The sequence below is a fragment of the Schistosoma mansoni genome, chromosome 2, assembly GCF_000237925.1.
Source record: "Schistosoma mansoni strain Puerto Rico chromosome 2, complete genome".
Lineage (NCBI taxonomy): Eukaryota > Metazoa > Platyhelminthes > Trematoda > Strigeidida > Schistosomatidae > Schistosoma > Schistosoma mansoni.
Genome location: NC_031496.1, coordinates 10179899 through 10207669, shown reverse-complemented (window position 1 = coordinate 10207669; position 27771 = coordinate 10179899). Strand labels below are relative to the sequence as shown.

The 27771-nt window shown below is 36.0% G+C and overlaps 2 protein-coding genes across 2 annotated transcripts in view; one reads left to right on the top strand and one right to left on the bottom strand.

The window, feature by feature from the left end:
• The window catches only part of Smp_176850 (putative armc4), a gene marked incomplete at both ends in the record, with an annotated part of 36273 nt that extends 28471 nt beyond the window's left edge, over positions 1-7802 (bottom strand). Inside the window, 5 exons of the mRNA XM_018795634.1 lie at positions 2636-2872; positions 4234-4443; positions 5213-5359; positions 6214-6367; positions 7765-7802. Coding sequence (XP_018649927.1) covers positions 2636-2872; positions 4234-4443; positions 5213-5359; positions 6214-6367; positions 7765-7802 — 786 coding nt within the window. The remainder of the gene's footprint in view (positions 1-2635; positions 2873-4233; positions 4444-5212; positions 5360-6213; positions 6368-7764) is intronic.
• An 11721-nt stretch (positions 7803-19523) lies between these two features.
• On the top strand, positions 19524-27440 carry Smp_176840 (putative hypoxia associated factor; the record flags this gene model as incomplete). Its single annotated transcript, XM_018795633.1, has 10 exons — positions 19524-19673; positions 19713-19758; positions 19792-20089; positions 20133-20307; positions 22215-22504; positions 22653-22926; positions 23986-24113; positions 24448-24853; positions 26760-26977; positions 27126-27440. Exons 1-10 carry the CDS (start codon positions 19544-19546, stop codon positions 27438-27440), a joined length of 2280 nt encoding a protein of 759 aa, XP_018649926.1. The 5' UTR covers positions 19524-19543.
• Between the last annotated feature and the right edge of the window lie 331 nt (positions 27441-27771).

Below are 27771 nucleotides of genomic sequence, written 5' to 3'. Positions count from 1 at the left end.
TAAAGTTAATATTTGCAAGAAATAGGCGGTTATCTGAGCATAGCTGCAACAGACGGTCGCCATTATCTGTTTTTTGAGCCACAACACCATAAGATCCACCAGGTATCTTTCCATTTCACTTAATTTACCTACTCGAGCATTAAAGTCACCTGCCACTATTACTACATCAGAACGCCTAGCTTTTCGGAGAAGGTCGGAAATTTTCCTGTAGAACTCATCTTTTATATCGTCTGAGCTGCAGTCAGTGGGAGAGTAGGCAGAGACGACGAAGAGGCAACGACGAGTTTCCCTATCTTTCCGAGTCCTTACTGATCCGTTTAGTCGGACAGCTCATAGACGACTGTCTACTTGGATCCAGTCTAAAAGAGCTAGTTCTGCCTTAGGACTTAATGCTATACCTACTCCAGCGAGGCCACGGGAAGCAGTATCAGGGCTTCCAGATACACGAAGCGTGTATCGAGATGGCTCTTTATTTTGATATGGAGAGGTCAAATGAATGACGCTACTCGGATCTTGTATGCGCGTTTCGAAAACGCAGCACACATCGATGGTGCGAGATTCTAAAGTCCTAGCTAAGGAGGCCTGTTGTCTTATTTGGCACAATGTTCGGACATTAAAAGTTCCTACATGTAGTTTAGAGCGTGGTTTCAGGAGACCAGGAATAACGTTCCGTGTACTCGAATCGTTTGCCCTAGCGGTGCGAGGTGAGAAAAGGACATGAAAAGGGTTGGTCGTGGAGATAAGAGAGTTATTAGGTGTAGGAAGGATTTGAAAGTGACCAACTTGGTCTCGTGTACAGTTACGGGTATGAGGGCTAATATCACTTCCCGGCTGCCCACACCGTGGAAGGGTAATTCTTGAGGGACCTGAAAAGGAAGTTGGATTGGTGTTGGTCTTAACGACCTGGGTGCGTGACCGCAGTGCCCAAGGGACAACTGCTTGAGGCCGGTCACGCATGGCCTTTTTGTGGGGGGTTTTGACGTGTTAGCTCCGTTCTTCAAAGGACCTTACCGCCGGAGACGGAAGGAAGTCTGAAGGAAACACCTTACTGCCGTCACATCTCTGTACAGTCGGCAGTACGACTTCGCCTTCGGACCTTGGGATTTCTGCTTTTAGTCTTACCGCTCTTCAACCGACCTGTCTAACATGGTAGGACCTTGAGGAACGATTGTTCCAGACAGTATAGCTCGATTGGTTCATCACGATAGGCAAGCCCGACCACCACGTCAAGGTAGCAGCAACGGTGTAGTTCTAATGAGAAGCCATGATGAGTGGAGCTAAACCGTGTTGGGAGTGAGATAGTTACCAACCAAAGACACTGAAAGTTGATCGCGCAATATCCCCACTCGTGTTCTTGTTCACTACGGTATTAGGGTTGATTATAATCTGAAAAAACAAACCCCAGAAACTAATTTATTGGGATTTTTATCAAGTGATTTTTAACAGTGGTCTATAATTTCTAACAAACCATAGTTGTATGATACGAAATATTAAAGATGATTAGGTGAGACTATAATTTATGGAAGACCTTTCAGCGGAGCTAAAGTGACCTTGAGAGCGTTCACCTAAAAGCTAGAACTAAATGATAATTATAAACCAGTGTGAGGAATTAAAGTTATGATTTACAGTTAATGGTTAGGATTAGGAATTAGAATCAGAGTTTTCATCACGAGCTGATATCAGCTAAAATGTCAAAATGCTATTTAGCCAAATGGATGAATGAATTTCGTGCCAAAATACAAGACTAGTTATATTATATCTGATTGATTCGTCCGTAAATTATAGTTTCTCCACTGCTTTGTCTATTTGAACTCACAATCTGTTATATCTGAAGCGTTTCGAATTCACTAGTTAGCGAACGGAACAAAGACTTGTGACCAGAGACCAATAAGCTAGCTATTCTGATGCGTCCCAGACCCAGCTAACTAGAGTAAGAAGTCCAAGTTGGAAGCGGAGAAAATATATTCCGTAGCAGCCAGAAGCTCAGCAATCGTAAGGGGAAAAAATCAAACGTATATATACGGCAATAAATTGTCCTTGGGCGGCATTACAAAACAACACACTCAAAGATACAACGGACCAATGGCGTTTAAGATATTTTACAAGTGAGAAATTCGACTCGAAGGTGAAAAGAGCGCTTTTGGCGCGAAAACAAAGAAATTCAAATTTTCAAAATAAAATTACAAAATTAAGCCATTTACCAAGTAAGTTCTGGGGATTTGACATCCCCAACACAATCAACGTGCTTTGATTGTTTTAACTATGGAGTAGTGGCTTATTAATTGACAAATTTTCAATCGCTCGAAAATAACTCTGACTTCGTTTGTAACATTCTTGAATTAAGCAGCCTGATACTATCAGTAGTTCTCAGACACCAAAATATGACTGAATTACGAGAACATGAACCTACAATTGATTACTGATTTACATCAATTCGTTATTTATTTCATATTAGATAGTTTAGAGTTTCAAACAAGCTCAGTTCTGATCAACTACCCAAGAAGACTAGTTAAATTTGCAACTGATAATTAAAATCACACATATAAGAGACAGGTAGGAATTATATTTCATCATCTAAACAATTCCAAATTGTCATTGTGTTAAAGACATGAAATTCAGGCAGTAAATAACTTACTTCAGAAGCACATTCTTGTAATGTTCCAACAACTGGAATTAGCATATTTTCATGTGGAGATTTTAATAGACGAACTAATAATGATATGACACCTGCACGTTTCATAGCTAATTTATTCTTTCTAGATTTACTGCATGACCATAAAGCTAATGCACCACATCGTGCTACTTCAATATCTCGTTCAACTTCACTAGTCATTGGTACACTATTTAAACTTGGACAGTCGAGTAAAGCAACCTAAAAATAATCAAAATTATGCATGAAAATCAATAACTATCAAGACATTGTGTAAGTTACATCGGGCATAATTATTATTTTAATGAAAGTGCATTCAGTCTTTAAGACTAACTGTACAGGCAAAGCTTTATAACTGAATATGAAAACACTAAATGGTATATAAGCAATGATGAATGGTGGTTAGCAGTGGAATTCAGGAAGCGTGTTTCGTTCTATTCGGAACTTGTCAGCTAAATTTACCTGCGTCCCAGAGTTGATGTTCGCTCCGGGACTCGAACTCAAGTGGGACGAAACGCACGTCCTGGATTCCACTGCTAGTCACCATTTATCCTTGCTTATAAAGCTTGTGACTTAAAGTAATATCGAGACAGTCCGCACAGGATGAACATATGCCAACAAGAGACTGATCAATTACAGTCCTAAACAACAATAGGAAGATACAAGCACACAATATCAAGCGAACTAAAAAATATATTTTATCAAAAAATTGACTTTTATGAACAATCATTGTTATCGATCTAATCATTCAATCCTGCAGTAGATCACAGTTTATTACCTTTAAATTATACTATATAGATACATAGATTTATTGTACTAAAGCCAATTTTTGTCTGAACCAAAAAGAAGAACTTATTCCAAATATGATCTAACGGTCATTGTATAACTCATAGCGAAACAGATTAAAGCTTCATTATTGTCTAATATTTAACTTTTTCTGATAGCATAATGTAAAAATTTGTAAAGATCGTAGTTTCTATAACTTATATGAACATTTATTGATTCATCTTATAGTCAGCATAAAAATCTTTATGTGATCTTTATGTGGGTTCAAGTCCCAGAGTAAACATCAACTCTGAGATGCAGGTACATCCATCTGATGAGTCCCTAGTAAGACGAAACGCGCGTCCTGGATTCTACTGCAAGCCACTATCCATCTTTTCTTATAAATCTTATAACTGGTCTATATTCATAAACAGTAATCACATTTGAACCTTTAGTACCATTTCAGAAAAATATACGACTCATTTTAAGCAAGTATGGATAGTGGTTAGCAGTGGAATCCAGGAAGCGCGTTTCGTCCTATTTGGGACTCGTTAGCTGGATGTACCTGCATAGGAGACTAACCAGTTGCAGTCTCAAGCATCAATGGGAAGATTCAAACAAACAATATTAAGTGAATTTATACGACTCATTTCTTTATTATATCTTGGATAATTAATGTTAATAATCTTTCCTGTCTTACTATTTCTTATATCCGAATTCTCTACGAACTAGAATACAATAAGTAATCAACTGTTTACAAATATAATTCCATGAATCAAGAAAAAGGTCAATTCATTTAATGGTCTACATAAACTTACCAAATATTTGATACCACCGTATTGTCTAACTGTACGTCTTGCTCTATGACAATTAGCCACATTTGCTATAACTTCAGCACATAAACATTTCAAATCACGATTTAGACTACGTAATAAATTGACAAGTGGTTGTAAACCACCAATATCAGTAACAGATTTACGAATTTGTGGATTTTTAGTAATTTCTTTTAAAATTTTCAATGAACCAAGCTGAATTAAAACAAAACATGAATTAATATATAAATTTGTTGTATAACTGTGATTAGTCAAATTTTTACCTTAGTTTCATTTCATAACATTTAGATAATAGTTTGCATAGGACAAAAATGGAAAACCTGGAGGCACTGGACGGCCGTTTCGTCCTATTATGGGAGTCTTCAGCAGTGCGCATCAACGGTTCCGCCCCGCGAGCGAGACACGAACCCAGGACCTACCAGTCTCGCGCCAGAGCACTTAACCGATAGACCACTGAGCCGGCCGGCATCCAACGGTGTTAATGTCTAACTTCAACCAATCCACGAGGTTTGAGCAACCGTTCACCAATTGTCTTCAGTGAGTTGTTATCTCACAACAGACGTGGTTGAACTCCACTGGTCACTGCTTCTCACTAGAACTCTAGGACATGTATCTTGAACTCAGTCGCTAGTGAGCATATGATTATAATCAGAACTGCTCTGGTGCGAGACTGAGAGGTCATGGGTCCGAATCTCGCGAGGCGGGATCGTGGATGAGCACTGCCGAGGAGTCCCATAAAAGGACAAAACGGCTGTCCAGTGCTTCCAAGTTTTCCGTGGTGGTCTAGCTTCAATTGACTCATGATTTCAACCATGAAAAGTAGTAATTAATCGAATATGAAAATTAATTACAGGAATTTATCAATAGCTTATTGCTTCTTCCCGTTACAAAATTCTCTCAATTTACAAAAGAAATTACTGTTAGATAGTAATCTGTTATTTATTTTAGAATGGAAATAACTCACTTTACAACGAACTTCATCTGTTTCAAGTAAATTAATAAGTACTTCAATTCCTCCAACATCACGAACGGCAAGTTGACAAATTTCAGTTTTTAAAGGCATATCTTTCAAGGCACATAAAGATATGATGGTTGATGTTTGATTTCCACCCTTGTAATGTATATACAAAAAAAGTATATTAAGAAGTAAGCATTACGTCATTATAATTATGCTTTTTGAAGTACATTTATAGAAAGTGGTAAAGTTTTATTTGGTGAAAAAAGAAAATCATCCAATAGAAAACTTGATATCAACATTTCTCATTTGTTTAGGCTCCTCAAGAGTATTTTCTGATCGTTATTAAGCCGACTGAAACGTGTGGAATAATTACAAGAATTTATTGCCCATCTAACAAAGTAGTCAATAATCTCGTGATTGTGAGACGAAACGTACATTAAGTATTAATCAGTTGCATATTTAAAATATATGCATATTTGAAGTATATCGAACATTTACGTTACTTCAATACTATTATTTTAGGTTGATGGATCGGATCCCGGTAGATTTGATAGTGATTTTTTCCGGTCGATAATTACTAAAACACCTTTAGGGCTCTTCTATACCGTTAAAGAACTTCTCACAAATTTTCGTGCATGATCCCTAAAATTAAGTTTTGGATAGTTGGTAACCTGTCTCACCATTTAATATCATAGTAAATTTCATCTGACCTTGAAGACCAGACAACAGGTCAATATGTATTCTTTTAGTATTCGTCGTTCATTCCTTAAAACTATGAACATGAAATTTATATGGAATTCAATACATATTTTGCATAAAGTAGCGGGTGTTACCGAAAATGAAATCCGAATTCATGATCATCCAGTATTCTCGAACTGGTTAAATCTGTTTTATGTATATGAATTATAACAAATTATAGATGAACGAGACTATTTTCTATTCACAGGAAAGCTATCAGATAGACATCGACAATTTCACTGAATTTAAAAAACAATAGTATTACGAACTTTTAAATATTTAATTATCTTGCCAATTTGCCAATATTCAGATGGTAAGTCAGCGTTTGCATCTTGTTTACGCTCTGGTATGTCATCTTCCAACTCAGTTTCACTATCTGAGCTTGATTCACTGAAGCTATCAACATGTCTAGGGGAATTACGTCTATTCAAATAAGCGGAAAATAAGTAGAAGTTAGCATACAATAAAATGAAAGACGAAACAATTTACAATTTATACATATTGTAATTCATCATTATTAAAGTAGATTAGTCTGCAATGACCAGAAGGAACATTAAAAAAAGAAAATTTTTCCAGGAAAGTAAACTTATACCTACTCCACTTTACATAGAAACGGACCTAGTCAATATATTACCCAACAATCTTTTAAATTCATTTTAAGTCATTTTAAGACATTGTGGTGAATGTATCAATTAGAAATTTTATGTCCATATACTACTTGCAATACTATAAGTAGTAAGATTATGTAACAAAAAAAACTGGTCTCGTAGTCTCCATTTTTCACGTTAATCATGATTATTGGCTTTATGAAGACAATTTGATATAACCGTGGTATTGTCGCTAAGATTTGTCTTATTATCATCTGGTTTATAGTTCTAATCTGAACAAATAGTATGCAAGTTTCTGTCGATTGGTGAATTCATACCATTTTGCACATTACTTATAACTTGACAGAACTAATTTAACTTGTAAGCACATTGATATATCGCTTACCTTGTGTTACCTATATTTATCCGGGTTATAAATCTCCTAACTTCAATCAAATTATAAACGTATATAGTTAACAATACATAAAAATTACCTCAATATTAACAGCATGACTTTATGACCAATCCTCAATTCATAGGTTTTGATTTTTAAAAGATATATTTTCTATTAAATTGGCTATCCCCTTGGATCATTAACTTGGACTGTAGAAGCTAATAAATCTTACTTGAAAAAACTTTTCCAAGTCATATATTTGAATTTCGATGTATCAATAATACAACATTTTTAATCGTTTTGTACGGTCATAGCTATTTTGATGTTCCGGTCATAGTAAGGCATTTATTTATATTTAATTTCTACAAAATGAGATGTATGTAAGCAACTACTTATTTTATGGGGTTGAGTAGATTTCAAGACTGAAGATTAACGATGAAGATCTACATTCTCAAACTTCTTTCTAATGTTTGTTTTTTTAGCTTAATCATTTCTAGGTCTATTTCATCATACGTAGATTTAAATACTTTTATATGTTACCTAATTATTATTTAATAATTTGCAGTCACCGTGAACTCGAATACCTTATTTCTGCTAACATTCAAAAACAATTTATACTGAACTAGTCCCTATTTCTTATGAGTTTTTTTCGGTAAGCTTTAACAGTATGTATTTATATCAAATGATACAAACATGGTTAAGTATGCGAATTCGCATAAAATGGTCAAATGAGAATGTCAATAAAAATAATTTTCAGCTTTACACTACTGAAAACGTTTCAGTAGATATGTAATTTAAAGCAATTTAACAAACATTCTGGGTAACGTAAACATAGTTACCCTTTCTCATCAACAAAAGATCTTACTTTGCCTGTCATGAAAAATCCATAATTTAGCAAATTCTAAAGGCAGTTTAACACAAATTTGCTGGGAGATCTTGCCTTGAGCTTATTTGAAGCAGTGATTTTGCCATGGTGGAAAAGGTTTGTAGCGCAGGTGGATGATTTTGATGGAGTTTTGCCTGTACACTTAAGGTATCATGAACTATTCATCAGGTCAAACACTTTTTTCTATATACTATCCTTTAAATTCTTACTTTATCACTAATTCACTTAGTAATGAGAGTTTTTTTACTAAAATATATGAAGAACGAACACCAGCCTATCAAAATTCTCGAAACGTAAAAGAATTTTTAAAATTATTGATGACTGTGTATGTATGATATAATTTGTCCTACAGGTATTTTACTCGAACTATAAACGCAATACTGGCGACCCCAGAGCCTATTTGAAAGCTTTAGTCAGAACAAGGAAAATGTGGCTATAAACTTTATCTGTTTCCGAACGTAAAAACAATTCAATTAGTGAAATAATTAAAGGATTATAGTCATTAAGTGGTACGCACAAACATGTTGACCAGTATTGCGTGTCTTATTAAAATGAATGAAAATAACGAGTCACACTAATATGATGCGATAATAATGTCCTTTAATTGGCAGGTCACATACAGCAGGGATATTCTACGGACACATCAGACCAGATTGACGTGGTGGGAGCTTAGGCAACGATTTGATTGGTTAGTTATGGAAATAACTAACAATGAGCCAACTGCTTAAACAAAACACAAGCAATTTGAAAAATATAATCTCTTACTTGATTTTCTCTGACTCCACACCCCTGAAAGTTCCAAAAGATAACAAGAGCAGATTTAAAAACATCGCAAAGCAACAAAGAAACTAGATAAAAAATGGTTGTTGGAGCAAAATCCATTCGTCATAACCGATTGAAAAAGTGACTTATTTGGACATTCATTAAGAACAGTGAGTCTTAGTTTCTAAAAATGGATAAATTTTGGTTCTTACTGAACTTAACCACTAGTGAAAATTCGTAACAAAGTTTTGGCTTGTTATATCCCTTGAGGAACCCAGAAACTGGTACGTGATTACGTCAATTAAATGTAAAGGTGACTTTATAGATTTTTTCATAATGCTGATTTAGTAAAATGTATTTGACGTGTTTAATCCAAAACACTTTTAATATGCCACAATCATAGTTAAAAACAGTTACTTATGTACTTGATTCAAAAGTAAGGTCGTGTTTGTTGCTACAAATAAACTCTTTAGTTAACTGCGCCAGATAGATAGAATTTTACTTTACTTTTAAATGACATGTTGATAGGATGGTTTGATTTATGGATACTTAAGTGTATATAATTGGTTCAAATCCGAATGAACCAACATCATCCCCCCTGTGTAAGTTCGGAAGCCCATGGCATTGACAATCTATTAAAATTGAACATGGTTTTTATCTATCTGTTCAGGTACATGAATAATAGGTGTTTTGTCACTAGTTGCAGAAAAGTAAAATAACTGTGTAGATAAATCAGTACGATGTGTTTAAAGTCGTCTTGTGAGGTGATGAGGGAAAACCTGTATCAGAAACACAGCAAATAGAACTATTTCTAGCTTTGCAATCAATTAAAATGCCTAAATAAGGGAGAGATTATAATTTATGGACAAACCAATTAGATATAAGGTAACAGTTCTCAGATTTTGGCGCAAAATTCACTCATCCATTTAGCTAAGTAGAGTTTTGTTATTTTAGCTGATGTCAGTTCGTGACGAAAACTCCAAATCTCATTCCTAACCTTAACCATCAACTGTAAATCATAATGCTAATTCCTCACACTGGTTTATAACCCTCATTTGGCTCCAGTTACTAGGTGGACATTCTCAAGGTCAGTCTGTCGTCACTCAAAGGTTGTCCACAAATTATGGTCTCACCATAAAAACTAGTGTCACAATCAATTTCTAATGAATCTCAACTTTGAACAGGGGTTGACAGTAACCTTCATTCTCGAAACAAAATGAAATGCGTTCTACAAAAACAAGAACTGGTATCCGGAGTGACAATAAGTATAACGATTACCGTTATCATCTGTATTGAAGCAAGGTATTTGGTAACTGTGAAAAACCAACAATAAGCAAAGAAACTTGAAATTTTGACCAAAATTCAGAGCTAGACTAGCGTAATCGTTTATAATTCAAATTAATTAGCTAGAGCTAACATACGGTTAGTTGAAGAATAATTTTATGACTCGCTTTTAAAGAAACTTATGATTCAATGAAGCATTAAACCGCATTATTTCAATGAAACGATGTTTATGCTAGATAATATGTTTCAAAACACAGATTTCTTCATTTTGTCAGTTTGTTTTTCATGTAAGCACTTTTAAAATCTGGTTTGACACTGTCGAGTTCTTAGGCTGAACCGTTGTTACTATATTACATCTACCCAGCAGAGTGGTAAAGCAAAGAAAAAGTAACTGAAATCGTTTGAAAGAGAGGCAATGCAATACGAAGTGATCGTAAAATAGCCCGAACAGATCTTACGTGTAACATCAAAAGTTTTTATTTTAACTCACTAAATTTCTTACACAATGCAACGGTGCTATAGAGGTTTTCCTCACTAAATTGAAATATTCTCAAATGAGTGACTATATGCTGTAATTTTAAACCTTTGACAGGCTCTTCTCCAGTTTTATTGTACTATATGTGCTGAGGGTTTTCGATGAGCGATGTATGGGAAAGAAAATAATATCAATAAAAGTAGGCTGACGACTTAGTGAGTGTATATATTACACTTACATTTAGCGATGAAAGCGTGATTTTGTAGTAATCTGATAATACAACCTAGAAGTCGGTAAAATAAGATTTTGAATGAGTCACATTAATTCACCATGAAAACCCATGTGACCTAGAGAATAAATTTCAATTCCCAATTCTTGATTGACATCTCTCTAGCCCAGAGAAATCAATAGAATTAAATTACAATAACTAACCAAAGAAAATAAATATGTTTTTTTATCTGCCTCCAGGTAACTAGATATTTACAGGAAATGAGTGTTTTATTTTTCAGAAGAGTGAATCTGGTACTTTTATTAGGTGATGAAGTTGCTAGATTAGATGATGAACCTAAGGATAGTAAGGACAAATAAGTGTCACCAAGACCTAGCCAAATCATCCAGCAGCCGGGCCACTAGAAGTCGAACAGTTCACCGATTATCCTCAAAGTCCAACGGGCATAAGTTAATGACACGCGATGAACTGACTCATAAGGAGGCGGTCGTGATTTCTTTTTTGTACCTCTCTTATCACCATATTTTTGTAACAAGATCCTTTATTTTATACGACCTTCAAGGCAGCCACAATACTTTGATACGACGATACGACTTTAACCTAGCTCCTTCAGCTATGTGCGTTTAGTTCAACTAATGTGAGATGGTGGAGAAGATTTGTAGCTCAGGTGGATGATTTCGGCAGAGTTTATTTCTCTGGGCTGAATGGTTTGGTGGCAACGTTTTCATCATCGTTCTGTTTAACATTATCAGCACAAACTCCCGGGTAGAAATTAGTGTGGTCAGCAGCAAATGTTGAAGGCTTATGGAATCGTTTATTTTGAGGATTTATTAACCGCTATAGCTCGTCCTTCTAAGTTGGGCAGTGGTGAATCCAGGACGTGGTCAGCCAGAAGTTTAAACTCAACGAGTTTGTCGTTGGTGAACACTCTTTTGATAACTTATTATGTCCAACAGCATCTGGTGGTTTTTCCTTTATGTAAGGAGCCATAGTAGCAAAAGAAAAATATGCTATGAAAGAACAGTACCAGCGACACAACAAGATGAATCAGCAAGAGGGTACAAGTATGCTTGTTAAATTAACAAGACACAATCATTCAAATAAAAATATGGAGATATTAGCACTTAATAGTATAGCGAGTTGTCTCGTTTATCGATTCAAGTTCAGAGAGTTGAAAAAATGCTTTTTGTGCTTGCTCGTATGCTGTTGTCCAATTTTGTCTAATCACAACTACAATGGTCAATATTAAGAACGAGCTGACCTCTGGGTTCTTTATTTTCAGATGTTCGGCTTCATGTCACACTTATAGTTGGCCAAACACTAACACTTAGAATTTTAAATCTTGCCCATTTGATCTTGGGAGGTGTTTGCGCTTTGGAACTCCGTACGCTGGGATATAGCTGCTTTTCGAGTGTTGGAAGGTCCGGAAATCCGTGTATTATGTCCTTTTTCCCGTTCTTATCAGTTTTCTGATTTTCATGCAGTCAAAATTCTCAACACCGGTGAAAAGCCAATGATACAAATGCGCCAAATAGGACATGATAGAGACCGATGATAGCATACAATATATTAGTTAATCAGATATACTGAGAAATCTAAGTCCTGGTCACAACGATCAACTATAGTTTTATACATGTGAGTAGATCAGAGTCCCCATTGCTTATCATCGCTGAACCCCAGACAGATGCCATTATTATGCTTTTTAATTGCACCAGAGAAACTTCTAACGTCCATATCAGGTCAGTCCAAAAGATTTCGATATACAATGTCAACATGAATATGTGTTGGACACTACAGAATGGAACAATTCTAATTTCAAAGTATTTAATATATGTTAAGCTGATTGCCAACAAAGAAAATGATGGTTAGAAGGAAAAGACATTTGAGCTCAGGCATAGGTGGATGAACGTGAGATTTTTGAACTGTCCATCTGTGGGGGGAAGTTGTGGTGGACCTCAGCAAAAGAGCTTAGTTGAAATATAACAATTCGCAACGTTACCAACAATATACCAAAAGAATTAACACTACGAACCTAAGCGTGTGTCTATGATTAACGCAAAAGGTAACAAATTACAGTTAAATTATAAAAAGGTATATTGAACAACACAATGGTAACAGTGTTATGAAATGAATGTTACTTGTAAGCTGCTTTCTGAGATAACAACCACAAATAAGTTCACTTGGTTAACAAAGATTCCTCTGCACGTGATGGCACCAACAGCAAAATGGAGAAGATTAGATCCAGTAGTATTATTCAGTAATGATCCGGGCCAAAACACCAACGTAGTGTGGAATGGTCTAAAAAGATGTTATAATACTATTATAATCTTCAATCAAAGGCCGTGGCCGTTAAAGCAGAAGAATAGACGGCGGATACCACGTTTATATTTTAAGAAGCGCGGTAGTGAAGTCGTGTTATATATAACCAAACAAAAGTATTCGTTTCTTTACGATTGATACAGAAAAACAATAGATATCAAATATGAGTGTGATTACATAAAAAGTGTGACAACTAGGAAAAATATGTGACCTTTAATTTGTTGTTACAAAAAATCACTAGACATAAATGTCACTATATAACTCCCTCCCTAGGGCATGCGTCGGTGGAGGTATGCCCGACGTAAATTCTAAGTGCTTTGGAGGGGAAAAAAAATTATTACACAACAAAGGAAAGAATAAATAGAGGTTATCAAAAAAAAATTTAATAAGTATATATACTTATGAAACAAAATGTTTTTGTGTGGTTAGAAAAAAAAAATTTTTGTGTTTATTATCTTTAATGTATGTAAAAAAAAATTTAACAAAGATAATTGAACGTATAATAAAAATAATAGTGTTATTAATAATAACGTTAATTAAATTGATATATTACCGGAAAAATTTTTAATATCTGTATATATCAATGTAAACGATCAATTATAAAATGAACAAATACAACTAAGTTGGGTATCGTTACAGTTAATAATGAGCATCATGAGTAACTCTTAGCATATAGGTATTTACTCACATTACAGAATATGACCAAATGAAGATTAAGTAATGAGTTCAACATAACGTTTAGGAATATGTACCTGTCTTCCTGTACGAGTAGTTTTTAAAAAAGGTAAGGTAGTGGAATTAGGAACTAAGTTTGTAGGAGGCGTAACATTAGCATCACACATTGTTTGAGTTGGCGATTTCACAGAAGTAGGTGAAGAATTAGCTGGAAACGCAGGAAGCTGTGTTGTGCAGTTGTTGTCTTTAGAAGGCTTTCGACTGTTATGTGTTTCAGACTCTATGAAAGCGGGTTTTAACCTGTCAATTGCAACTGTTTCCTTTTTCCCATTCTTCTTGATTGTGAAATATTTTGCTTGCCTGTCTACTACTTCATAAGGTCCTTCATAAGGGTGTTGTAAAGGACGTCTTACTGAGTCGACACGGACAAACACAAATTTACATGTGTTTAGGTGCTTGCTAATTTGCTCTTTTAAGAAAACTGGTCGAGGTGCAACAGGCTTAATGCTATTCATGTGGCTCATTAGTCTTTCGCAAAAGGAGGAGGGGTCTGTACATACAGAAGTGCCTTTATGCGTGACTAGTTGACCAGGTAAGGTTAAATTAGTTCCATAAACTAGCTGAGCAGGTGTACATTGTAGATCTTCCTTAATTGTCGAGCGTATGCTCAATAATATGAGAGGTAGGAATTCACTCCATCTAGTTACATCAGGCTGTACCATCAATGAGCTTTTAAGTTGTCTGTGGAATCGTTCCACTAGTCCATTTGCTGCTGGATGGTATGCAGTTGTAGTGATGTGATGGATTCCCAAGATGCGCGTAAATTCGTTGAAGAGGTGCGATTGGAATTGTGAACCTCTGTCGGAAGTAACGGTAGAAGGTACACCGAAATTAGAAATCCATCTGTCAAGAAACACGGCAGCAATATTTTCTGCTGAGATATCTTTTATTGGACATGCTATTGGCCATCTGGTAAAACGGTCCACTGCAGTAAAGATGTAAGTAAATCCGTTAGATGGGGGTAAAGGACCAACTAAATCAACGTGGACATGCTGAAAACGATGGTCAGGTAGATTGAATGTTGACGGTGTTGTAATCGTATGTCTGTGAACTTTGCTACGCTGGCATTGTAAACAATTTCTGGTCCATTCCTTTATGTTTGAGTTCATTTTTGGCCAGACAAATCTTTCTCCGATCAGTCTCACAGTAGCTCGAACTCCTGGGTGAGATAATGAATGAAGACAATCAAAAACTTTTTTCCTGTACGCTATTGGCACAAATGGCCTGTGTATTCCAGTTGAAGTATCACAAATTATAGTAGAATCAGAATGTGGTATTGGAATACTTTTCAATACTAGACTCGAATTTTGTTTACAAGCCGCAAGATCAGAATCATCAACCTGTAAGCGTGCAATGTCCAACAAATCAATTCCTTTAGTGGAGCAAATAGCATCAACGTCGAAACGTGACAAAGTATCTGCCACAACATTTGACTCACCTTTTATGAACTGTATGTTGGTAGAAAATTGAGAAATGTAATCTAACTGTCGAGTTTCTCTAGGAGAATAACGATCACTTTTGACATTGAAAGCGTAAGTCAAAGGTTTGTGATCAGTGAAGATTACGAAATCTCTACCTTGTAGTAAGTGTTTAAAATGTTTAACTGCTAGATAAACAGCTAATAATTCTCTGCCAAACGTGCTGTATCGGGTTTGGGCCGGTTCTAGCTTCTTTGAAAAGAAAGCAAGTGGCTTGACTTCATTATTTACTCTTTGTTGCAGCACCGCGCCTACCGCTGCCTGAGAAGCGTCTGTACACAAAATTAGTGTTGCTTCTGGATCAGGACTGAGGTAGGTCAGCATGGTGGTAGAAGCAATCGCTGTTTTAGCAGCAGTAAAGGCATCTTTCGCTTCGGAGGATAATGTGAACTTTTTGGCTTTGCCTTTTAATGCCTCCGTTAGGGGTTGTAGAATATCTGAGCAGTGAGGGATAAACCGACGATAAAAATTAAACATACCCAAGAAACGTCGAAGTTTATTTAGTGAGTCTGGCTCTGGAAAATTTTTGATAGCTTCAATTTTTGCGTCTAAGGGTTTGATACCATGTTTGTCAATCGAGTGACCCAAAAATTCTAAGCCTTCGACTCCGAAAATGCATTTGGATGGGTTAATGACTATACCGAATCTCTGAAATCTTTCGAAAAGTTGATGTAGGTGATCAATATGTTCGTGAAACGAACTACTGGCTATTAATACATCGTCGATATACACGAAAACAAAATCTAGGCCTTTAGTGACTTCATCCATAAATCGTTGAAAAGTCTGTGCGGCGTTCTTTAATCCAAATGGCATTCTCAGAAATTCAAACAAACCAAATGGGGTAATGATGGCTGTTTTTGCTATATCTTCAGATGCTACTGGAATTTGATGGTACGCTCGCACAAGGTCGATTTTAGAAAAAATTTGTTTACCGTGTAACGTAAGTGAAAAATCGTGTAAATGGGGAATGGGGTAACGATCTGGTAAAGTTAAGTTATTCAGTGATCGATAATCACCACAAGGTCGCCAATCCTGATCCCTCTTAGGTACCATGTGGAGTGGGGATGCCCAGGAGCTACTCGACGGACGTATTATTCCTAGTCGCATCATGTGCTCAAATTCGGCTTTTGCAACTGCAAGCTTGTCCGGTGGTAAACGACGAGGACGTGCCGAAACTGGTTGGTTTTTGGTGATAATTCGATGCACCACAGAATGATGGATGGTGTTTTCGCTGTAATCTGGTTTCGTTAACTTTGGAAATTTAGATAAAATATTGGCGAATATGTCGTTTACTGGAGTGTTGATTTTAATACTATGTATATGATAGTGTGACTGAATTCCATGAACTTGGAGTTTTGTGCACGAATCGATAAGTTTTCGTTTTTTAACATCGACTAATAAGTTATAGGAGCTTAAAAAGTCTGCACCTAATATAGGGTGACGGACATCAGCAATAATAAACACCCAGTTTAGTCGACGTCTAATTCCCAAATCTAATGTCAAGAGTTGTTCTCCAAATGTTTTTATTTCAGTTTTATTATCTGCTCTCAATGAATATTTTCCACATTTAGAAATAGGTTTCTTGGCTAGCGTAACTGGGATAACACTGACTTCGGCTCCAGTGTCTACTAAGAATTTGTAGCCTGAAGTTTTGTCGAGAACGTGGAAAAGGTGACTAGTAGCATGACCTGTAACATTTGTCGGTACTACTGCCTGGTTGACATCTTTTGGCGAGGAAAATGACCTGAAAAATTTACAGGACGTAACACACTTTCTAGCTTTGTCACCATACTTTCTATGGTACCAACAGATGTTATCATTTTTCTTTGTTCTTGAGTTATCTCGGTTCTTGGTCCCCTGAAAACTAGAGCGAGACTTTCGAGATGTGAGATTGGAAATAATTGATTGTAATGTATCTAGCTTGTTTTCAAGACTGGCGACAGTGCGTGCGTGCTGTGTACGTAAGTCACTTAATTCAGCTGTTAAGGAAGCTATGTTCGGAGTTTTAGTGTCACTCGGAGTTTGTGATATCGCCTGCACGTAGGGTGTTGTGCCTGGCGTTACTTCTAGAACTTTGTCAGCCATGCTAGCTAGAACCTCTAAATCTAAAGATTGGTTAGAAGCGCAGAAAATTTGCCGGACTACTGTTGGTAAACGTTGTAGCCAAATTTCTCTCAGAAATATATCACCAACCTTAAAAGGTTCAGCCAACTGCCTCATGTGGCGTAATAATTGGGAAGGTGACTTGTCACCTAGCTCGCACTCATGTAGCAATTGTTGTAGCTTCTTTTCATCCGAGAGTGAGGTACGTTGAATAATAGCCTGCTTCAACTGGTCGTAGGCATTTGATACAGGGACGTTGTCTATGAGGTCTGATACTTCAGATGCTACCTCAGTTGGTAGAATTCCAAGCACAAAGGAGTATTTCGATTGTTGTGAACGAATGTTACGACGCTGAAACTGCACTTCCACCTGTGCAAACCATATACGAGGGTTTACTCTACTGAATGGAGGTACATTTATTACGTTTAAAGCGTGTAACTCTGTTCGGTCGTTGTCCTGGCTGATGTCTTCAGACTCGGATGAAAACATTACAAATATACAAAAAATAATCACTACCAAGAGAAAAATCAGCTCCGTAATGTTTATAAGTGAACTCAAAATTACAGTTCCAAAGAGAAATATAAGGGCTCACCAGATTTGTGGTGGACCTCAGCAAAAGAGCTTAGTTGAAATATAACAATTCGCAACGTTACCAACAATATACCAAAAGAATTAACACTACGAACCTAAGCGTGTGTCTATGATTAACGCAAAAGGTAACAAATTACAGTTAAATTATAAAAAGGTATATTGAACAACACAATGGTAACAGTGTTATGAAATGAATGTTACTTGTAAGCTGCTTTCTGAGATAACAACCACAAATAAGTTCACTTGGTTAACAAAGATTCCTCTGCACGTGATGGCACCAACAGCAAAATGGAGAAGATTAGATCCAGTAGTATTATTCAGTAATGATCCGGGCCAAAACACCAACGTAGTGTGGAATGGTCTAAAAAGATGTTATAATACTATTATAATCTTCAATCAAAGGCCGTGGCCGTTAAAGCAGAAGAATAGACGGCGGATACCACGTTTATATTTTAAGAAGCGCGGTAGTGAAGTCGTGTTATATATAACCAAACAAAAGTATTCGTTTCTTTACGATTGATACAGAAAAACAATAGATATCAAATATGAGTGTGATTACATAAAAAGTGTGACAACTAGGAAAAATATGTGACCTTTAATTTGTTGTTACAAAAAATCACTAGACATAAATGTCACTATAAAGTGTTTCTCATTTAGTCTTGTCCGGGTCTGATATTGACGCTTGTCTCTCAGCTGTCAGCTAGTAGTGTAGTAGTAGTGCTAACAAAATTAGCATTAGTCTCAAACAATGGTCGCAAAACTGCTTATTTAGGGAATTTTACTGTTATAGATGTAAACAACTGTTAGTTGATGTTAATTATAAGCAGTAAAAGTAAGTCATATAATTCGCATTGAATTCACAAACAGCGATAAATTTGATCTGATATACCTCCGGAGAGTTGGCACCTGTAGTTGCGGTAAAATCTCGCACTTAAAAATGCCACGGACATTCCGAGTTTGACAATGTCTTTGCTCCTAAAACCTTTATAATTGGATGAGTGAAGAATTTCAAAGATATATTAGCGAAGTTATTGATATGTCGAGAAACATTTGATCTAAGCTAGGTAGTAGTAGGGCATAGCACGGCGTCTATACTAGTGGTCAGCTGCGGATGCGTTGCCGAGAGCCTTCGGCTAGGATGTGTCCAAATACTAGTGTGATCAGCACTAATGTTGCTGACTTACAGATATATTTATTTCGGAGATTTATTCGCTGCTACGCATCCAAAACACATGTGATATAATTTTAAGAGTTATTTAATGCTTGCAATACAAATAGTTTAGGGCGATGGAAAAGATCGTGTACAACATTTTGCCCCTAGTTATGATTTTTCAAGACCCAAACTACGTAAATTTCACAAAAACTCGGTGAACAAATAGAACATTTTTAAAACTGAAAGACTAACTTATTCGAAACCCCACCTTATCAGCCTTTGGCGCTGACCACTATATTTCCTTTATTTAACTCATGTGTCAGTGCTCATCACTGTCAACCTTCTGCCTCAATGAATAGGAGTGCATTCTACAGGCTTACTAAGTTGCGGTTCACTTTTTCCCATCTAGATTCTAACATACGGTACTTTAGAGACTTCCATAGAATACAACGTATCTTAGGGTCAAGTGCAAACATACAAAGGGCCGAAAGTCAGGTCAAACTTATAGAGAGATGTGAATTTATTCGTGCGTTTTTCAAGCCGCCCCATTAAATCTCGAGTATTTGACCTTGTGGGTCAGGGCGCCATTATTGGGTTCACAGAATGACTCGGGGGTCCCCTCATCGATCTCACAAAAAACATCGTCACAAGAATCGTGATAGGTCTCGTTCTCCTCTGGACCAGATTTCTGATAGGACTGCTACTAGTCGAGATGATCAATCACCTAGTGATAGTAAGTAAACTTGTATAACCTTTTACAACTTATGCTTAGTTGGAGGCACTGGTGTTGATATTTCTCTCTCAATTGCGGAAACAAAGTAAATATAGGGTAAACTAATATACGCTTTTAGTGCTTTGAGAGCTAAGCTGGGTCTTGCCCCTCTGGATACTGATGATACTACAAAATCAGAACGAGCATTTGATAACCAAGCCGATTGCTACGTCCATGCACCGGCTAAAGATATCAGAAAAATAAGGGAATCAGAAGCAATCAAGGAAAAGCTAAATGTCCTTAAAGAAAAAAGATCACTATTAGATAAAATCGGGCAGGAAAAACTCTCCGCTCCCTCTGCATGTGAATCGGATGTTCAATCATGGGTTGAGAAAATGCGTGAGAAAGAACGAATTCAGAAACAAGCCGAAGAAAGAGTAAGTATTATGGAAACTTTGCTCATGTTGATTACGTTTTTAGGCTAAGCTGTTATCTGAGATTGACGATCAGTTGGCTGTTTCTGAGTTTGTAGAGTCAAGGTTGATTCAAAATGATAAAAAGTACAAACCCAATGATTTGGCTGGTCTTCGCGTCGAACATAGTTCATCTCGTTTTGTTGACGGTCAATCAGTTATCCTGACGATTAAAGACTCAGGTTTGTTTGCAAATGTTTTGGTTTCTACAGTCTTTTACATGTAAAAATTTTGGGCTCAAGTATATTTATTTGTATGATTTCAAATGACATTCAGATATCCGATGTATATATTAAGTTATTGTGATATTTAGTTATCGGCTTTTCATTACTGTTTGTCGCCTTTTGCTTTTTTACAATGCGAATCTGTATAATAACTTGTGAATCGGTCACCGTAGTAGTTTTCGTTTAACGCATTCACTACCGGTTTAAGCTTGACGCAGATTTCAGTTTAAGTATTAGTTTGTTCTTAGCCTTCGAATATAGTAATCGCCCTAAATGATGTTTTGAAATTCACTTAACTTCCAGTCAGGAGACTGCAAGTTCAAGACCCATTCTATTTACTTCGTTTGAACAGTTCAGTGATGTCACTTTCACACGTAGTGTAGCTCAAACATAAACGTGTACTTATTGAGTTAGCTACTATTAGTCATCTGGAGATCTGGTAGCTGGAAATGTTCCGATACAATATTATTTCCAGGAGACAGCTGAAAACCCAAACATTTTCAGTGAACTTGTTAGACAACACGTACTTTCAGTCCATCTAATGTTACTAACAGTAACACCCTTAAAAAACAGCTCTCTCTCTGATGTTAACTGCCTGTCCATGCCTGTAAGATTTAGACTCGATGTAAAATAGCTGAACGAAACTCACCATTCCAAAATAACCTGCGGCGTAATTTATTTTGTTTCTGAAGTACTTATACAAGATAGGTTTATTTTTTATTTATTTATACACATAAATATTGGTACAAGGAAGCATCAGATACATATGCGCTGCACAAATCTCATTTGATTTGTGTGAGGGTTGTGATACTGTTCAGGTGCCCAAACTGAAGCAGGTGGTTTTCTTAGGGGGCCACAGGTTAAAAACGGGCTGAGGATTCGGGCTTGATTTATGCACAACTTTCTTACTAATTCGATATATTCATTCGAGCTTATGAGCGATTTTAGAAACACTAACATTCGAACTAAGATTTCAGGAAGCTAGCGAGTCTTTAAAGTACTGTAAGTGTTGATTGGCACAAAAATATTCATATGACCTTAACAAAGCAGAAGCAGTTTCAATATATACTGACGGATATCATTTATGGTGAGCGTTGGTTTAAAGATAAGAAATGATCTGTTGACATCCTTTATTTCGGTCTAATAAGTACCGTGTATTACCGTAAGTAATAACTTATTATGCCTAATATATGACTAAACTATCCCAGTCGCTGCATACATATAACACTCCTAACTAGTTCGCCTCATCTAGAACATATTGTCTAGCTTCACGACTGCTTTCTTGGTGGTTCCGGTACATGATTCAAAGGCACCATCAACCGAATCCCGGAAAACTTAATCTGATGATTTTGAAGAGCTTCTTGAGTATGTAGTTTGGTACATCACCTGTGGTAAATATATTTTACGAAAACTTGTGTTCCACTTTGTTTTATTGCTAATATACTTTTTGCTGCGATTTTTTAAGTCTTAATCAACTTTAGATAAGTTGTGATTCAGATTAGTGTTACAAGTGACTTCTGCCTATTTTATTTACCATCCTGGAGTTCCATAATAGTTCACTTCGTATTGATCAATGTAAATATTTCGCAAATAGTTGAAATCTATACTATATTACGGGCGTAGGATATTTTACTGACTTCTATCGTGTTTTTCTTGAAGAATGAGTACCATGTAAAAATATTCTTCATAAACAACCACAATTTTAATTCATCGTATGTGGTGATCTGAAGGTTCTGAAGTTATTTCTACTGTGAGTCATTCGAAATGTTTCAATCCCCATAAGTGTTAACCTCGCCGTGTCATTATTTTAATCATCTGTGTAGCGATCGTAAATTCCAGATTGTAATTTTTACCTTTTGACTCAGGTGTTTTGGATGAATCTGAAGATGTTTTAGTGAATGTAAATATAATTGATGATGAAAAAGCTGATGTCAATAGAGAAAATATAAGAAAGACTGCCGGTTTGGCTGGAATCGAAGATGAAGTTGATGAGGATGTACTTCTTGGTCTACGTTCTAAAGCTGTCCTTAGCAAGTATGATTCAGAGATTAATGGCATTAAGAAGGACCACTTTGTTATTAATTCTGATGGCTCTTATAATACAGAGGATGAACGTTTATTGAAACAACTACAAGCTGAACTGAAAGAAGGAAGAGTAAGTAATTTATATATTCAAGATGCATGCACTTACTAATAAATTGTTCCCATATTTAACATATTATTACCGTGTTTATTTGGATGCACCACCAACTTATCGTAAATGTTTGATTGTTTGCTAATAAATTATTTTACTCCAATTTCAGCAATCATTACCTGATACTGAGCTTCGTATAGCTTCTGAGTACTACAGTTCGGAAGAAATGGCTGCGAAATTTAAAAAGCGTAAACGTCGTATCAAAACTATTCGTCAAGCACTGACTGCTGATGAACTTTTGAGTGAATTGCCGGAACAATTAAGCTCTTCTGATTTAGGAAGCCGTTCAACAGTTAGAGAAAGTCGCTTAAATAGTAACATCCCATCTGCAAATGACACATTTTCTGCTGAAGAATTTTCTGCACAAATAATAGATGTCAAAGGTATTATATGTTTTGCTGTTTTGTTACCTTAATAGTTTAATAAGTACATTTAAATAGCATTTCATACTAAATGTTACTTTTTAATTGATGAATTTTAGCACCGTTATGATTTTAGATCAATTTAACTAACTGAGCAATCTAAAGTCTACACTTTGTAACATATATAGTCAATATACAAATATTCATAACGTTTGATAGCCTGTAATATCTCATAAAAATTAAACTAAAAATCGAAGCGACTATTACCATGTAACTGTAACTGCGAAACCAACACTTATTTCACAGCTATGTACTGAAAATATTTCTTCACTTAGGATTTTACTATTATCTTGAATTTAACCAACTTTTATAGCAGAGTATAATTTGAAAATTCCGAATCATAACACCATTCATTTAATAGACTTTTGGGCAAGTGGTTTTACAATGATAAAAATTTAAATCTCCACTTATAGAAAGGCTAGGCTGATGACTGTTTATGTAAAAATTTGTTATTGTCCCTTGCTCTAACCTTTTTATCTTCTGTGTCAGAAAATGAGTGATGGCTTCGGTTTTCAATTAGTGGAAACAGTTGAGTTATACGAAGTTTGATCATACAAGTGTGAAAGGTAACATAACCCAGTGGTATGGCAATCATGTGCATTATAAGTGCTAACAGCTTCCCTTTTAGACAAAAGAACTAAAATTGTAGAATAACAACCGTTGTGAGGGAAAATCCCAAATCATACACTAATATGTCGTTTACATACAATATAATGGACGAAAGAAACGACTCCAAAAAAGCACTGAAGAAAAAGCCGAAGCTTCTGTAAGTAACTTAAAAGTTTGGGAAAGGTTGTTATTCTCAAATAATTTTTATCGTTTTGGAAGTGAATGAGTTAGCTATTTGTCGGCTTGCAAACTCATGTTGATACTACGCAAGTGAAACTTTATATGTATTATGACTGTCTGATGCTAGGTTTCAAGTTGTCACAATATAAACTACATAAAATTTGTTGATCGCTATAAAATAATCGGTTATATGAAATGTATTTACATACTTTCTTTTTCTCCCATATTCAGATAGTTACGAAGAATATTGGTCAGCAGCAGATCATATCGACGAACCAGATGAATTGAGAAGTGAATTAGAGAAAACTATTGGGCGAGTGATGCAATCGAAGTCACGGGTTGTTTCTAAACCGGAAGAAGTACGTCAATTTTTTTTCATAACAGCGTTTTCGTGAAATATAAAGATTGTATAATATTAAAATGAATAAATGGGACTTAAGAAATTAGGAGAAATACAAACTACTAGTGTCCAAACGTATGTCAAGTATATTGACTTTTACAGTGCTTCTGAGTTACATTACAGTTAAAAATTAGTATGATCATGGTTATACACGATTGATAAGATCCATTGTTAAGCTATGACATCACTTAAATAATTTCTGTGCCTATTTAAAAAACTATTTTTTAATTATTGCTTCATATAAAGTGAGATAAGATTGATTCTCTTCTCACCATATTTTTTGCATTCAAAAGATTACATCACAACTCTTAGCAAAAAACATAGCTACTCATTCATCCGAATCCGTGTCACAGTCACTTGTGTCTGATACATCGACAAATAATAGCAAGAAAGACAATGTTGTGTTCGACTCTACTGCAGAATTTTATAAGTCGATTGGTATTGGTTTTCAAGAAAGTATGAAAAGAAATACTCGTTACAATCAATTCTTACAAAACCAATCTAGATTACAGAATAATGGCGGGGCAGTTGGTACTAATGATGATGATGATACGAGTTCATCACCTACAAGATTGCCGTATAAAGAGGAAGAAGAAGATGAAAAAGAACGAAAACTGGATTATGATTCAGAAGGTAGTTATCGTATGAAAAGTGAAGATTATGACACAAATTATGACGATACAAAGTTGGAGGCATCAAGTGAGTTTCTATTTCCCACTCCATTTGTGAATGTTTATTCCAAAAATAGCGTTTCTTCCGCATATTTGATTTAAGTATTTTCAAAATGTTTATCAGTTCAGCGTAAACGAATGGGTAAACTTCGATACTTCTGTAGCATATTTACCAAGTAGCACTAGAGTGGCCTAGTGGTTGAAGCACTCAGCTATCAATCAGTAGGACTCAGGTTTGAACATTTTCACCCACTTTGGTCTTATTAGTCGAGTAGTATCACTAGCTCTCACTAAGAAAATGGGGCTCAAAGCCTAGTATATACCCCTGTGCTTGTTAGTTGACCATCAATATAAGGATTGTAAGTGCAGAAGGGTATTAGATGTTGATGAATTTAAGTATTCGGGTTTATCACAACTGTTGTTAACTTACTATCGCTTTTCTGACAAAATAATTCGGCAGAAAGTTCGGATCAGACTGACTGTATTGTCAGAAATGTTTAATCAAGGTAAGGTTCGGTCATTTTTTTGGATACAATCTTCAACCTAAGTTACATTCCTCTAGCATAGTTCAATCGCACAGTGCATATAATCCAGTTCAAGTAGCTCCTCACACAACAACGGTAATTTCAAAGCGTTCTAATTTACCCTTAATGAATACCACTCTTCTATCGCATCATAAGTTCACGTATCAGTCATTGGAAAAGAAGCGTGATCAAATAAAACAATAGAGAGTAGACTACAGTTTGTCTCTTCAGAGATAACGCTGCCCTCATTTTTTTCAGAAAGCAATCTTATGTCGAGAGATTTACTTGTTATCTTAACATATCCCGATAACCTAGTTCTATTTGTTGAAGATGCCGACAGAATACAGTTTTTGACGGCCTTGGACGATATTTGAAATGCAATTCTCCCCCGCTAAATTCAAAGTGGTGCCTCAGGACTGATCTGCGTCAACTCTGAGCTAATGATAGAGGGTAAAGTAGTTGAGTACGTCGACCACTTCACTTATTTTAGGAGTTCTAGTAAGTTGGTGTCTGATGAAACGTTGGTATGGATGCAGAAGACTTGTTTGGTTTTTGCCAACTTGCGTCACTTGTGGTCTGGGGGAGGTATCAGTCTACCAGCTTCAGTAGTTCACTCTCTTCTGCCCTATAATTATGAAATGTGGCCTTTGAAAGTGCAGGATGTTCGTAGCTCACTAGTATTCGATCATAAATGCCTTCGAATAATTGCTCACGTATGTTGAGACCACTGATTACGCGATGTTAAGAGGTAGGGTACTAGGTAAAGGTAGCATATCGATTGACGGGGCACTGGATATCCATCGATTACAGTAATTGGGATATATATTACCTATACCCTGCAACCGCCTACCTCGGTGCGTGATATTCGCTGGTGTAGGAGGTAGGCTGAAAGAAAGCTAAGGGGTGGCCAAACCAAGATGTGGCGTAAGTCCATTAGGCTATTGACTGTTTGATGTGTAGTAAGTTCATACTACCTGTTTCGGGTCCGCGCATCTGTTGTAACCATTTGTTACAGACTTTGGATGAAATGACTCAATCGTTTACAATGGTACAGATACATCCACTCTTTTTCTCACTGTCTATCTTTAATTCAAGTACCTCTTCGTACATACCTTGCTACTCCGTCTTTTCGAAATTTACCCTCAACACTTAGTCTTTCTCAGTACCATTGCTGCTGTATCATTTCACTCTATTTTTCTATCTATCTTATGAGTTTCATTTCGATGTGCTAATGTTCTGTGATAACGTGAACTGATGTATATATGTACCAGGTTACACGTCTTAAATTTCTGACCGACAGTTTATTTCTCTCTATGGTGTTGCTTCTATGTTGTCATTTGGTATTTTTTCTTAAGTAGCGCTCAATTAAGATAGAGACAGGAATAACAGATTTATTTCCTTTATTTCTAGGTGATCGATGGCATACCGTCGGTAATGATATTCTTGGGAGTTCAACTCGAACTGTATCGAAACCAACAGTCAAAAAGTCTGGACAGGAACATTTTAAAGTAGAAAATAGTGATATACACGGAGTTTTAGATGATGAACCACGTCTGGATGCAGGGGTATTTTCAGCCATTCGGTTGGCTGAGAAAAAAGGTTATATTGATAAAGAGAAAGAGAAACGAGTGAGTTAACTTCTTTCACTTTTATCGATGAGAATTCTTCATTCTTGATCATAATATTATATTCGAAACAGTATTGAACTCTCTATTTACTGTTTAAGATAACCATTTATGTTATCTGTACCCATTTCATTTGTCTTTGTTTTTCTAGACTGGTTCAGGAACTATGGTCAATTTAATGGCTAAACACTTTGTCCAAGAAGATATACGCTATGATGATATTGATGCGAAATTTTACAAACGCGATCGTTACTCTGGTCCATTATCAGATTTTAAAGAGTTAACGCAATATAAACCGGATATTAAATTAGAATATGTTGATGAGCTAGGACGTGATTTAAGTGCTAAAGAAGCTTTTCGTCAATTAAGTCATAAATTTCATGGAAAGGGTTCCGGTAAGAATAAAACACAGAAACGTATGAAAAAAATCAATGAAGAATTTGTAAGTTTCTGGATTAATTATTAATTTAAACTAACGTGTTTATCAACTACAGACATGTTACTATTCGATTTAAAGCGATGCTTTTTACACCAAGACCAGTCATACTATTTGACTCATCAAATTGTGCTAGACAGATTCGAATCTGATTCATATCTATTGCTTGCAAAGCTAGTACTTTTATAATAGATTGATTGCAAATATCGTTTATAGGACCAATAAGTCAGAACGAGTAGAACATTTTATTCGTGATTATTCATAAATATCCGTATATATATGTGTGGGCTGGGATTCTCCTCATATTTTTAGGGCTAAGTAAGTGGTTTTCTCAGTGGATCGTCCCCTGAGCCTATGACTT